The sequence below is a fragment of the Nomascus leucogenys genome, chromosome 11 (assembly GCF_006542625.1).
Source record: "Nomascus leucogenys isolate Asia chromosome 11, Asia_NLE_v1, whole genome shotgun sequence".
NCBI classification, from domain to species: domain Eukaryota; kingdom Metazoa; phylum Chordata; class Mammalia; order Primates; family Hylobatidae; genus Nomascus; species Nomascus leucogenys.
In genome coordinates, this window is record NC_044391.1 from 65565409 (window position 1) to 65581531 (window position 16123).

At 36.0% G+C, this 16123-nt stretch overlaps 1 protein-coding gene across 4 annotated transcripts in view; it reads right to left on the minus strand.

Annotated features, from left to right (window-relative positions):
- Window positions 1-16123, minus strand: part of NELL2 (neural EGFL like 2) — a 419741-nt gene that overhangs the window by 269136 nt on the left and 134482 nt on the right. For all 4 annotated transcript variants that reach the window (XM_012510714.2, XM_030822676.1, XM_012510715.2 and 1 more), the window contains 6 exons: window positions 5414-5587; window positions 5228-5324; window positions 2815-2887; window positions 2615-2697; window positions 1593-1721; window positions 330-432 (listed from right to left, as the gene is read on the minus strand). In XM_012510714.2, coding sequence (XP_012366168.2) covers window positions 330-432; window positions 1593-1721; window positions 2615-2697; window positions 2815-2887; window positions 5228-5324; window positions 5414-5587 — 659 coding nt within the window. The remainder of the gene's footprint in view (window positions 1-329; window positions 433-1592; window positions 1722-2614; window positions 2698-2814; window positions 2888-5227; window positions 5325-5413; window positions 5588-16123) is intronic.

Here is a 16123-nt window from a genome sequence, read left to right on the forward strand (position 1 = left end):
TGGACCATTCTTAACCTATTTGGGAGACACTTACAATAAGTAGTACAATTAGTGAAATGCCTTCCAGTAAGTTTCTTACACATCTTTCCTACTACTACCACTATATGGAATAGATTACTCCAAGAAAAAATTGTCCTAATGGAATAGGGGCATAGCATTTTAAAATGGAAAAGAACTAATCAACCAAAACGGAGAAAGTATTCTTCCTTTATTCCATCACTTCTGAAAGCTATTTAGCTTGCCCAGATTAAACCAATGATGGGTGAATACTTATTAATACAGAGCTTTATTTTTCCAAAGAAAGTATTCATCATAAAAGTTATGCTCACATTTGCATTCCTTACAGCATTTGCCATCCACATACGCAAGAGCCGACTTAAGTGGGCAGTCAGGATTTGGGCAGATTAGAGTTTCACACTGGATGGTTCCATTCTGAAAAGGAAACAATATTTAAAGAATTTCCATGTTGCAGCTTAGTAGTTTTCAAGAATTTTTGAATCCATTCCTTAAATTTTAAACTCTTCGTATGAAGAGAACAGAACAGGCCAATGCCAGGAGGGGAGGCGGTGCTGACAATCACCACAAGGAGGCGCCAAACTGGAGACAGGACCACCGCAAGGAATTTGATTCCTAAAGGTGGCCAGAGCTCCCAGGTAGCTGGCTGCTCAGGCTTCCCATTTTATTGACTTCACTATACCACACTCCATCTTCTACTCAATTTAACTTTTGTTCCCCATTTTAAAAATTTAGGAACATATCATGTTCCTGAATAAAAATTGTATCATGCACACGAACATGCACGCACACACACGCACATGCACACGTGCGTGCACACACACACAGTTCTGAACTACTTTTGATCTTTTTATATGCATGATATTCTGTTTTTAAATAAACTGGATGAACTTTGAGAAATTTTTTTAAAAGCCCAATTCACACAGATGTCTGACTTCTTTCCAGAAAACCAGCTTTAACAGATGAGTTAATGTGTAATTTAAAAGTTTAAAACCAAACTCACTTTGAACTTTCCTTTGAAAATAAACATGTATTTCTTAAGTCATAATGCAATGAAATATTCTACTTCATTAGCGAGCAATTCGCAAAATCATATTTATTTAAACTCTATAATTTGTATTCCACTGTATTAATAAACGATTAGATTGTCCCAATCATTTAAACTCTATCATTTGCTTATATTGCTCAATCTGGACACAATATTTAATGCTGCATATGACTTAGTTTCATGAAAATGCATTCATGAAAACACAAGGGAGAAAAATCTCTGGAAATGTTAAGGATAAGAGGATAGTCTTCTTTAGGAATCACTTTACCTAATTTAAATTGCTAACTTCATGTGTGTACCAATGAACTTAAACTTTATAGTACTCCTAAACCATAACCATCTTTAGAAGCTAGAAAGTGTTTTTAATAATGCAACATAGTTCTTTAGATATGACCAGGTTTGTTGGCACTTTAGTGTTGTGTCTTGAGGAAATGGATCTTGAAATTTTCATGATTACATTGTTTTAATAAATTTTTAAAGAGTGGGAGCATCTGAGTTCCCTTAGTCTCAACTGAAATAGAAGCCATACCAGGCATGTGCAGTTCTTACAGCCGTCTATCCAGGACTCAAATTCTCGGTAGGTGGTTCCCTTCATGGTGCAAGTCCTTTCACAATAGCACTGATCCAATCTATTCATTCGCTGTTCAGCTCGAGACAGCTGTGGCACAAAAGAAGGGGTTTTACATTGTTCATCCTTCCAGCAACACAGAAATGTGAAACACTCCAGCAGGCATCTTTTTTTTTAAAGTATGTAGCAGTAATAATGGCTGTGCTCATCAACCACTTGCCATAAACATATTTAAGACTTTAATTTAATTTAAAAGAATGGGTTTTTTTCTCTCCTCTTATTTGTGATAAATTTGCTGCCTGCCTTAGAAACAAACAACATAATTTATAAGACACAAGTCAAAGGTTAATTCAAAACATCACTCAAATGCAGAGAAGCACTTTCCATTTAAAAGGAGAATGTTTAATTTCATTTATATGCTTATTCAAGTAAAAAAGGAAAATTCAGAATTTATGTTGTATAAGAAACAAATCATACACCATGCAACACAACCATCAGGTAATCTGTAACTACTATACAAAATTGTAAGTCTAGTGAAATTGTAGGTAAACCTGATATGTGCTTAAGATATTAGTAAATAATCCTAGAACTGTAACATAGTGGTAGAAAGCATTTATGGGACCATTTCTTTGATACAATTCTTGTGTCTATATTCTTTACGCTGTCCTACTGCCTCCTTGCTTGTAATGAAAAACTGAATAAAAATAAATAATAATAAAAACCAAACAATAAATCCTCCTGTAGTAAGCAGTGTATAAATTAGGTAATCTGCCTCATTCTTGATTTACTGAATTATTTGTTATACAGATGGCTAGGGTTTTAATATTTATAAGCCTTTCCTTAAGCAGAGATTTAGATTCAGTCCTAGCAAACAGTATAGTATAAGAAGAGCCTCGAAGGTTAAAATCTATGGTTGTAAATGGAAGTATTGGGAACATCAAGGATTTTTAAGCTTCCTCACTGTGTTTTTGAGTAGCTTTTACCTTGGCTGATGTTTTGGCTAAAATATCCTGTAGCTCCATGATTTTCTGCACAAGTCCATGGAAGTCATTGCAAGTTGGACAGGCTGGAATTACAAACACTACATTTGGTCAAGAAGCATTTATAAGGGGTTCAATCTGGTTAAGTCTATGCTGACAAGTAATATATGGGGACTCCACAGTGGAAGAACTAATAGACTTACTGCGATTAAGATCTGGGCACTGAGCAATAAATCCCTGGGGCATGACAAGTAATTGGACATCTTGCATTATACCCTGTGTGTGAAAAATAGAAAAAAAAGACATTACTTTCATTTACCCAGATTATGTTCAATGGTCAAGTTCATGAAGGAAAATATTACAGAATACACTCACTAAAATCCCTGAGTAAAAAGTCTTTGTTAATACATTATTTCCACTTCATACCAAAGGGAAAGAAATTCATCAGGCACAATAGATGATTACCCATGTATTCTCTTATTGATAATGTTTTTAAAGCCTTAAGATTAAATGTCAAGATATAATTAAGAGGCAACAGTTATGTTGTTTTGAGAAGTTATTTTTAGTTAGCCACTGACGGGCTTGAAAATGACCTTTAAAAAAATCAACCTGATAATAATTTCTAGCTTCAGCAACTCTGAAATTGATACCAATTTTAAATTAACTTTAATTATTGGAAAGAAAAGGATAGAAAAACTGGTCGTGAAAGCATGCTCATTTGAGCATCTCATAAAAGTGGGATCTTTTAAAACTAATTTCTCAATTTAAAAAGGACAATAGATTCATTAAACAGCTACAGCAAAATATAGTGATGAGTTCTTATGAGTACAGAAAGTTTACAATGAAAATTTTTTAAATGCCAGCTGGAAATGACCTGTTTTACACAGAAAATTTTATCACACGTTTATAGGCAAAATTTACATGCATACTTAGTCTTTAAGGTATAATTAGCTTCCAGCTTGCTGGGGTCCTAAAGCAAAGGCCAATGGTGATCTATCAGACACATCCAGCTGTCTCTTTTATCTGCCACACTCCCCCCATTTCTTCATGGCCTTTATACATTTTATTAAATTAATATTTTACCTTATCCATTTGAAAAATGCAAACAAAATATCTAATGATAGGGATAACAGTACCAACATGATATCAATATAATTTTAAACACACCTATAAAGATTTGCCAGTCAAATACTGGTCTCTACGTCTTGTACATGTTTAATCTGATTAATAGCATGTATCAATGTGAACGATAAATATTTAAGTATTTTTACTGTGTGGGTATTACTGCCTCCATTGTGTGCTTGGGCCTAGATTGATGAAGTAAATTGTGTACCAACTCCTATCACTTAGAAGCAGCAACATAAAAACAAGGCTATCGTGTACAGTTACGTAGTTTGTGCACTGTACAACTCTAATGGATACTATTTATGGACTACAATAAAGAGAATGACCCCTAGAGTTGTACACATAATTGACACGTGGAGATTTCGAGGCCACACTCAGGCTCCATGGGAAGGACTGTCACGATTAAATAGAGATGAGATTTGGGACTCACAGCACACATCTGCTATCCCTTACCTGGGAAAAGCGCATGGTTTTAGGATTTGCAAGCATGGAACCAATTTCCTATTTGTGTCACTTACTATCTGCCTATCTTTAAGCAAGTTACTTTACCCCTCTGTGCAGGTTTATGCATAATAAAACAGAAAAAAAAATGACCCTGCATCAAGACTAGCAAGGCTACAATTAGATGGAATCATATATTTCAAGTATCTGGTTTCCTGGTAACAGACAATGCTTAAATAAGTTCCCAAAACACCTTTATAGAATTATAAACTTTGCTTAGAAAACAATTAAATTCACTGATATGTGATCTACCTTGAAATCTATGAGTTGAACTATCACTTATCATTGTTTGATTTGGTAATCATTCATTGGGCCACTTCCATGTTGTAGGGACTGTCATAGTCACTGGGGGAAAGTGATTGCACTACGGGCTTGTAGTCAAGCAATTCTCTGGACTTTATTTCTTCATCTTTAAAATATGGAAAGTTAAATGACATGTCCTTTAAAGCCTCTCCAATGAAGAAATTTTATGAAGTGTTGTCTCCAAGTACATACTAAAGGAAAAGATATAAATTATAACTGCTTTCTCTTTTGACAGATTTGTGCACGTGTGTATTCCTTTCTCACTTTCTGCAGTAGAAGGAGACCATGAAAAATATATACTAAAAAGCTTTCAATCCACTATTAATATCTTTGTAAAAGTATCATCAAAGGTTATATTTCAGTGGTGGAGAGTTTATTTGTATGTTAACATTTTAGATTTTTATTGCTTTGAAAGGTTAATTCAAAGAATGACATGTTAACTGCCCTGATTGCAGCCTTGTGATCATTTCTGTAATATCTAACGATTAAACTCATTGAAAAAAGAAGAGAAAATAATGTTTGCTGGCTAAATAAAATATTACTGTTTAAAAAAAAAAAGAAACAGACACAAATTTTCTAACTTACAAATCAAATTATTTTGTTTCACACCATAAAAAGTAAAATCTACTTTTTGAAACTCATTAGAAAGCATTTACATTTCATTCTCAGACTTTTGCCAAAAGATACCTTAAAATATCCATGTGCATTATTTCTCTGTCCTAGCCAAAATGTTGTGCCTAGAGGCAAGTCTGTGGAGGGCTTTTCTACTACCCTTTCATAAATTCTGCAAAAAAGAAACATCAAAGAAGGAACGTGAGTAGACAGTCATTTCTTAGAATCTTCCATTTCCTAAAATGAGGACACTACACTTACTTATTGCAGTCAATATGTAAAATCAAATGGGAAGCACTGATGGCTAAGGAGAGCTTGTGCCACTTGTCATCAGCCAAAATGTAAGGAAACACTTCCGTGTGAGGGCGGTGACTGCCTGAGCGGTAATGCAGTCTGACTTCATTCCGATGGCCACTACTTTCCAGTTCCAGGTACCTGCAGAGAGAAGAGCCACATGGGACACATTAAAAATAAAGTTCAAAAATGACTGAGGTGACCTTTGTCTACAGAAGGATGGAATAGATGTACTTTTCCTAGTTCTCCCACTAAGTACAACCAGACATCATATACAAAACAAACACAGAAGAATCTAGAAGATAGAGAAAAAAAGATATTCAGGATCCAAGGAACAATATGGTAGTGAGTTCAATGGGTTTGCATTTTGTGTCATATATCCTAGACTCGGAGCTAAAGAAGCCTACAATCTGGAAATATCAATGAATGTAGACCTAAAAAATCCTCAAGATGAGCCTGCTTTCTCTAGCTGAAGAACAAAGAAAGGATCAGTCTAGCAAGACAGAAACTTCTAGATAATAATCTCTCTGTTCCAGTCAAACATCACAGAAAACACTGTGGCCCCATCCCAAACCATGCCACACAAAAGCTAAGTGAGAAGCTTATATTTCTACCCTGTTCAAGCAGAAATGAGGTACCTAACAACAGAATAGTGTCAGAGAAGGCCAAGTTTAGAGCCAAGAATTTTAACCCTCCCAGGCAGTAATGAGGCCCCCCACAGCACTAGTGAAGACCATACAATGAGGAGCCTGGGCTTCCATCTGAACTTGGAAGTAACGAAGCACATTTCCCTTTCCCCACTGGGATAGTATCAAAGGAAGCCTACTGAGGAGTCAGGAGTTTTATAGTCATCCAGCAGTAATGAAACCACCCCTGCCACAGTGCCAGCAGAAACCATATAGGAAGCTGAAACTTCCCCCAACTCAGAAATAAAAGCTTCCCCCTCAACTGTCAACAAAGGCAAGTGGGGAATCTAGACTTCTACCTCCACCTGGCAGTAACAAGATGGCACCCTCCCTTCCCCTGCCAAAGCGGTGTTAGAGAAAGCTGGCTAAAACAGGCAGGTTAAATAAGATTCAAGTCTCAGAACATGATACAAACATGTCCAGGTTTCAGTAAAAAATCATTCATTATACCAAGAACCAAAGAAATCTCCAAATGATTGAAAAAAGAAAAAGAACAGATATCAAGACTAAAATGATAAGGATGTTAGAATTACTCAACAAATATTTTAAAGCAGCATTGACAAAAACAATTATGAAAAGACTTAAGTGAAAAAAATAGAAAGTTTCAGTAAAGAAAAAGAAAAATGGGGAAAAAAAATTTAAAACCAAATAGAAACTTTAGAACCAAAAAAATACAATAATGGAAATGAAAAGCTCAGTGGATAAAGCTAAATTGCAGAATGGAAGTGACCGTGAAAAGAATCAGTTATCTGGAAGACAGAAAAAAAAGCATCCAATGTGACAAACAGAAGATAGACTGAAAAAAATGTTGAACAGTCTTAAAGAGCTGTGAGATTGTAACAAAAGATCTAACATTTGTATAACTAGCATCCAAGAAAGAGAGGAGAAAGGAGGCGAGCTTAAAAAACAATATTGAAGAAATAATGGCTGAACACCTCCCAAATTTGGCAAGAGATATAAACTCACAGATTCAAGAATCTAAGGAAACCCTAAACAAGATAAACTCAAAACAATTTTCAACTTCATATCAAGCCATATCATAATTAATCTTCTGAAAACTAAAAACAAAGAAAAAATTTGAAAGTAGACAGAGAAAATCTTGCACATTAAGTACAAGGAAAAATTAGAGTGACAGTGCGTTTCTCAGTAGAAACCATGGAAGCCATAAAGAAGTGGTAAAATATTTTTTATGTGACAAAAGCAAAAAGAGCTGTACACGTAGAATTGCATACCCAGCAAAAACATCCTTCAGGAATGAGGAGAAATCAAGACATTCTCAGATAAAGGAAAACTAAGAGAATTTATCATGAGAAGACCTACTTTAAGAGAACAGCAAAATAATGACCTCTAAACAGAAAGAAAAATATAAAATAAAAAGCTTTGGAACATCAGGAAAGTAGAAAGAACATAGTATGTAAAAAAAAAAAATGGGTAAATACAATAAGCTTTCCTTCTCTTTTCTAAAGTGTGTTTGACAACTGAAGCAACAGCTCAAAATTGAAGCAAAAGAGTTTGTGTCCTAAATGTATGTTAAACAATATTTAAAGAATTTATATCATAAATGAGTGAGGGTAAAGAAACATAAAGACAGCTAAAATTTCTATACATCACTCAAACTGGTAAAATGACTATACGAGCAATCAGTTATAAGTTATGTATATATAATGGAATACCTACAGCAACCACTTACAAAGCTATACAAAGAGACACACTCATAAACATACAGATAAAATGAAATTGTAAAACAAGTAACCCATGGTAAGAAAAAAAAACAGAAAAATAAAACAGAGAGAACAAACATAAAATAAAAAATAAAGTGGCAGACTTAAACTCAAGCATATAATTTTATTCAAAGTAAATAGTTTACAAGCATCAATTAAAAGAAAGAGATTAGCAGAAGGGATTAAAAACCATGACCATATTCTGTCGGTAAGAAACTCACTTCAAATATAACTGTCTAGGCAGTTTGAAAGTAAACAAATAGAAAATAATATATACTGAAACTATTAATCAAAGGAAAGCAGAAATGGCTATATTAATTTCAGAAAAATATATTTCAGAGCAAAAATACCAAAGACAGAGATGCCATAAAAACGATGAAAAAAATCAATCCATTAAGAAGACATAACAATTCTCAATGTGTATTACCAAAAACACACAGCTGCAAAATATGTGAAGCAAAAACTGATAGAATTGAAAGAATAAATGGTGAAATTCACAATTACAGTTGGAGACATCAACACCCCTGTTTCAACAATTATTTGAACAACTAGCCAAAATGTCAAGAATATACAACTCAAAAATGCCATCAACCAACAGGATCCACTTAACATTTATAGAACATGCCACTCAACAACAACAGAATACACATTCCTTTCAAGTTCCCAAGGGATATTTACCAAGACAGACCATATCTTGAGCCATAAAATAAACCTCAACAAAACAACATTTTAAAAAATTTAAATCACTTAGAGTGTGCTTTCCAACCACAACAGAATCACCCTGAAAATCAATAACCAGACAATCTCCAAATGTTTTGAAACTAAATATATTTCTAAATAATCCACAGGTCAAAGAGGAAGTCTCAGGGAAATTTTTAAAAATACATAAAATAAATTAAAATTAAAATTAAATATCAAAAATTTCCAAAAAAACAGGTAAAGCAATACTTGAGACAGAAATTTATAGCACTAAATGCATATATTAGAAAAGAAAATAAGTCCCAAATCAGTAAGCTCCCACCTCAAGGGCAAAGAAAAGGAAGAGCAAAATAAACACAAATCAAGTAGAAGTAAGGAATTAATAAAGAGCAGAAATCAATAAAATTTAAAAAAATAGTGAAAAATCAATGAACCACAAGCTGGTTCTTTGAACAGTTCAATAAAATTAATGAACTAACAAGGAAAAAAGAGAAAAGATATCAATATTAAGAGATAAACAGGACATATCATTATAGACCCTGCAGACATTGAAAGGTTAATATGGGAATACTAAACTCTAGACAAAAAATTTGAAAAATAACACAAAATGAACTAATTCTTCAAAAACACAACTTACAGAATATGAAACAGATTACTTGTATAGTCCTATAATTTTTAAGAAAAGTGAACTCTTAAATTTAAAACTCCAAAAAATTAAATCTCCAGGCCCAGATAGTTTCATTGCAGAATTTTCTCACATAACAAATGAAGTCATATGAATTCTACACAACCGCTTCCAGGAAGTAAGAGAGAGAAAAACTACTAAATTCATTTTATTTAGTTTACATTGCCCTGATACCAAAAAACAGATAAAGATAGTACAAAAAAGTAAAACCAAAGACAATATGCTTCCTGAGTATATACACAAAAACTGTTAACAAAATGTTAACAAATATAAATCAGCAATATATAAAAACAATGATATACCATAATCAAGTGGGGTTTATTCCAGGGATGCCAGGCTGGTCCAATATTTGAAAATCAATCCACTATACTAACAAAAGAATGAAAATTATTTTATCATATTGACTTATGCAGAAAAAGCATTCGACAAAATTCAACACCAATTCAAGATGAAACTCTTAGAAAAATAATAACAGAGGAGAACTGTCTCAACCTAATAAAAAGCGACTATAAATAAACTACAGTTAACATCATACTCAATGGTGAAAGACCAGATGCTTTCTCCCTAACATCAGAATAAGGGAAACCCTCTCGTTCCCACCATTCTTATTCAACATAGTGCTGAAAGCTCTGGTCAGTGCAAAAAGAAAAGAAAAGGAAGGGAAGGGGAGGGGAGGGGAGGGGAGGGGAGGGAGGGGAAGGGGAAGAAGGAAAAGGAAAAAGAAAAGGAAAAGAAAGGAAAGGAAAGAAAAGAAAAAGAATACAGAATAGAAAGGAAGAAGTTAGAAAGTCAATATTTGCAGATTACATGATTGCCTACATAGAAAATCTCAATAAATCTAGAGGAGTTGGTACCATTCCTTCTGAAACCATTCCAAACAATAGAAAGAGAAGAACTCCTCCCTAACTCATTTTATGCGGCCAGCATCATCCTCATGCCAAAACCTGGCAGAGACACAATAAAAAAAGAAAATTTCAGGCCAACATCCCTGATAAACATCCATGTGAAAATCCTCAATAAAATACTGACAAACCAAATCCAGCAGCACATCCAAAAGCTTATCCACCACGATCAAGTCAGCTTCATTCCTGGGATGCAAGGCTGGTTCAACATATGCATATCAATAAATGGAATCCATCACATAAACAGAACCAGTGACAAAAAAACATATGATTATCTCAGTAGATGCAGAAAAGGGCTTCGATAAAATTCAACACCCCTTCATGCTAATAACACTCAATAAACTAGGTGTGGATGGAACGTTCTCAAAATAATAAGAACTATTTATGACAAACCCATAGCCAACATCATACTGAATGGGCAAAAGCTGGAAGCATTCCCTTTGAAAACCGGCACAAGACAAGGATGCCCTCTCTCACAACTCTTATTCAACACAGTATTGGAAGTTCTGGCCAAGGCAATCAGGCAAGAGGAAGAAATAAAGTGTATTCAAATAGGAAGAAAGGAAGGCAAATTGTTTTGTTTGCAGATGACAGGATTGTATATTTAGAAAACCCCATCATCTCGGCCCCAAAACTCCTTAAGCTGATAAGCATCTTCAGTAAAGTCTCAGAATACAAAATCAATGTGCAAAGATCACAAGCATTCCTATACACCAATAACAGAGAAACAGAGAGCTAAATCATGAGTGAACTCCCATTCACAATTGCTACAAAGAGAATAAAATACCAAGGAATACAACTTACAAGGGATGTAAAGGACCTCTTCAAGAAGAACTACAAACCACTGCTGGAAATAAGAGAGGACACAAACAAATGAAAAAACATTCATGCTCATGGATAGGAAGAATCAATATCATGAAAATGGCCATACTGCCCAAAGTAATGTATAGATTCAATGCTATCCCCATCAAGCTACCATTGACTTTTCTTCACAGAATTAGAAAAAAACTATTTTAAATTTCATATGGAACCAAAAAAGGCCCGTATAGACAACATAAGCAAAAAGAACAAAGCTGGAGGCATCATGCTACCTGACTTCGAACTATGCTACAGGCTACAGTAACCAAAACAGCATGGTACTGGCACCAAAACAGATATATAGTCCAGTGAAACAGAACAGAGGCCTCAGAAATAACACCGCACATCTACAACCATCTAATCTTTGACAAACCTGACAAAAACAAGCAATAGGGAAAGGATTCCCTATTTAATAAATGGTGCTGGAAAAACTGGCTAGCCATATGCAGAAAACTGAAACTGTATCCCTTCCTTACACCTTATGCAAAAATTAACTCACGATGGATTAAAGACTTAAATGTAAAACCCAAAACCATAAAAACCCTAGAAGAAAACCTAGGCAAAACCATTCAGGACACAGGCATGGGCAAAGACTTCATGACTAAAACACCAAAAGCAATGGCAACAAAAGCCACAATTGACAAATGGAAGCTAATTAAACTAAAGAGCTTCTGCACAGCAAAAGAAACTATCATCAGAGTGAACAGGCAATCTACAGAATGGGAGAAAATTTTGGCATTCTATCCATCTGACAAAGGGCTAATATTCAGAATCTGAAGGACCTTAAATAAATTTACAAGAAAAAAAACAAACAGCCCCATCAAAAAGTGGGCAAAGACTAACAGACACTTTTCAAAAGAAGACATTTATGCAGCCAACAAACATATGAAAAAAAGCTCATATTACTGGTCATTAGAGAAATGAAAATGAAAACCACAATGAGATGCCATCTCATGCCAGTTAGAATGGCGATCATTAAAAAGTCAGGAAGCAACAGATTCTGGAGGGGATGTGGAGAAATAGAAATGATTTTACATTGTTGATGGGAGTGTAAATTAGTGCAATCTTTGTGGAAGACAGTGTGGCAATTCCTCAAGGATCTAGAACCAGAAATACCTTTTGACACAGCAATCCCATTACTGGTTATATACCCAAAGGATTATAAAGCATTCTACTATAAAGACACATGTACACGTATGTTTACTGCAACACTATTTACAATAGTAAAGACTTGGAACCAACCCAAATGCCCATCAATGATAGACTGGATAAAGAAAATATGGCATTTATACACCATGGATTACTATGCAGCCATAAAAAAGGATGAGTTCTTGTCCTTTGCAGGGACATGGATGAAGCTGGAAACCATCATTCCCAGCAAACTAACACAGGAAGAGAAAACCAAACACTGCATGTTCTCACTCATAAGTGGCAGTTGAACAATGAGAACACATGGACACAGAGAGGAGAACATCACATACCGGGGCCTGTCATGGGGAGAGGACAAGATGAGGGAGAGCATTAGGACAAATACTTAATGTATGCGGGGCTTAAAACCTAGATGATGGGTTGATGGGTGCAGCAAACAACCATGGCACATGTATACCTATGTAACAAACCTGCATGTTCTGCACATGTATCCCAGAATTTAAAGTATAAAAAAAAAACTATCAGAACTAATAAGTTAATTTGGCAGGGTCATAGGATACAATATGACATAAAAATAATTATATTTCTACATGCTAGCAATAAACACATGGATACCAAAATTAAAAATACAATATAATTTACAATTACACAGAAAATTTAAAACTACTTAGGTGTAAATCTAACAAAACATAAACAGGTATTATATACTGAAAACGATATAACACTGATGAAAGAAATCAAATATCTAAATTATGAATAAATATACCATGTGCATAAATTGGAAGACTCAATAGAGTAAAGAAGTCAATTCTCTCCAGTGTGATATAAATGTTTAACATAATTCCTATCAAAATAATGGCAAAAAATTTAGCTATAGACAACATTATCCTAAAATTTATATGGAAAGGCAAAAAATTTATATTAAAATTTATATGGAAGGACATTTAGGCTATTCAAACCAAAACAGCTGAAATAGTTTTGAAGAAGCAATAAAGTAGAAAGAATCAATCTACCCAATTCGAAGACTTTATACAGTACAGTAATCAATACTGTGCAGTATGGGCAGAGGGATAGTCACATATCTCATATGGACAGAGAATTAAGAATATATGCACACAAATATGACCAACTGATTTTTTTGCAAAAGAGCAAAGGTAATCCAATGGAGAAAAATATAGCTTTTTCAACAAATGGTGTTGAAGCAACTGAACATCCAAATGTTAAGGGAAAAAAAAATTTTAACTTCAGTCTCACACCTCATGCAAAAATTATCTCAACAAGGATCACAAACTTAAATATAAAATATAAAATTTAAGACTTTTAGGATAAAAAAAGGATAAAATGTTAGGGATTTAAGTCTACACAATGAGTTCTTAGAGCTGACACCAAAAGCACTATTCATAAAAGGTAAAAATTGATAAACGACACCATGAAAAAGGGAAACTTTTGTGCATTTTAAGACCCTGTGAAAAGATGAAAAGACATGCTACGGTTTGGAAGAAAATATTTACAAATCAAATATCTGACAAAGGACTACTATCTAGAATATAAAAGAACTCTCAAAACTCAGCAATTAAAAAAACAGAACATGGGGAGAATGGTATCATTATGGCGGATGGGAGGCAGGACTAGATTGCAGCTCCAACTCGGAGGACAGAGCAGTGTGTGGAGGCTTGCATGATGAATTTTAGCTCCAGATCGACTGCAAGAATAAAGCAGGAATCCTGAGAGGACCCACCCCACGGACCCTCTGAAGGAAGCAGATTGTTCCTGCAGGACACCGGAGACACTCCAAACACTGAGTGCTCCAACTGTGGAAATGGAAAAGGGAGATCCTCTTCTCCCAAACACACACCCACACTGGGGAAACTGAAGGTCTGTTTGAGGGAGAAGTTTCCAAACTTACCTGGAGCTGAGTCATTCTAGAGAGCCTAGTCAAATACAAGGGTAGAGGAAGCAGCGGGAAAGGCCCTGGGAGCTCACTGAGTCTCCAGGCAGGCCATTCCTGCCTAGCACCACAGGGATCCTTTGGGAGGGTGCCCAGAGGCATGGGGGAAGATGTCACAGGCAGAAGGAAATCTCCAGCTGAACTTTGTAACAATTTAAACTGGGCAAGAAGCCTCCTGGCCAGAACTTGAGGGAGGGCACAAATCTGGTGTGCAGACTCCATAGGTGGGGAAAGAACCAAAGCTCTGTTCTTTTGCAGCTGGGAGGTGGGTAGCCTGGAGCAAGTTCTTAAGTCCAGCTCACCCACCACCTGGAAACAGACTCGGGGCTGTTGGGGCAGGGCACAGTGGGAGTAAGACCGCCCCCTTGGATTGCGTGGCAGTTCGGTGAGGCCTGTGACTGCCAGCTTTCCCCCACTTCCCTGACAACCTTCATGACTCAGCAGAGGCAGCCATAATCCTCCTAGGTTCACAACTCCATTGACGTGGGAATCTCACCCCCAACCCCCACAGCAACCTGCCCAAGGAGAGTCTGAGCTCAGACATGCCTAGCCCTGCCCCCACCTGATGGTCCTTCCCCACCCACCCTGGTAGCTGAAGACAAAAGACATATACTCTTGGGAGTTCTAGGGTCCTGCCCACTGCCAGTTCCTTTCCATACTACCACAGCTGATGCTCTCTGGAAAGTGCCACCTCCCAGCAGGAGTCCAACTAGCACAAAAATAGAGCATTAAACCACCAAAGCTAAGAATCCTCACAGAGTCCATTTCACCCCCCTGCCACCTCCAACAGAATAGGTGCTAGTATCCACAGCTGAGAGACCCATAAACGATTCACATCACAGGACTCTGTGCAGACAATCCCCAGTACCAGCTCAGAGCTGGGTAGACTTGCTGGGTGGCTAGACCCAGCAGAGAGATAACAATCACTGCAGCTCCACAGGAAGACACATCCATAGGAAAAGGGGTAGAGTATTACATCAAAGGAATACCCTGTGGGAAAAAGAATCTGAACAACAGGCTTCAGCCCTAGACCTTCCCTCTGACAGAGCCTACCCAAATGAGAAGGCACCAGAAAACCAGCTCTGGTAACATGAGAAAATAAGTCTCTTTAACACTCCCCAAAAATCATACTAGTTCACCAGCAACGGATCCAAACCAAGAAGAAATCCCTGATTTACCCGAAAAAGAATTCAGGAGGTTAGTTATTAAGCTAATCAGAGAGGCACCAGAGAAAGGCAAAGCCCAATGCAAGGAAATCCAAAAAAAGATATAAGAAGTGAAGGGAGAAATATTCAAGGAAATAGATAGTATAAAGAAAAAACAATCAAAACTTCAGGAAACATTGGATGCATTTATAGAAATGCAAAGTGCTTTGGAAAGTCCCAGCGATAGAACTGAATAAGTAGAAGAAAGAAATTCAGAGCTCAAAGACAAGGTCTTTGAATTAAGCCAATCCAACAAAGACAAAGAAAGAAGAATGAGAAAATATGAACAAAGCCTCCAAGAAGTCTGGGATTATGTTAAATGACCAAACCTAAGAATAGTTGGTGTTCTTGAGCAAGAAGATAATTCTAAAAGCTTGGAAAACATATTTGGGGGAATAATTGAGGAAAACTTCCCTGGCCTTGCTACAGACCTAGACATCCAAATACAAGAAGCTCAAAGAACACCTGGGAAATTCACCATAAAAAGATCATCGCCCAGGCACATTATCATCAGGTTATCTAAAGTTAAGACGAAGGAAAGAATCTTAAGAGCTGTGAGACAAAAGCACCAGGTAACCTATAAAGGAAAACCTATCAGATTAACAGCAAATTTCTCAGCAGAAACTCTACAAGATAGAAGCAATTGGGACCTTATCTTCAGCCTCCTCAAACAAAACAATTATCAGCCAAGAATTTTGTATCTGGTGAAACTAAGCGTCATATATGAAGGAAAGATACAGTGTTTTTGAGACCAAGAAATGCTGAGAGAATTCATCATTACCAAGCCACCACTACAAGTACTGCTAAAAGGAGCTCTAAATTTT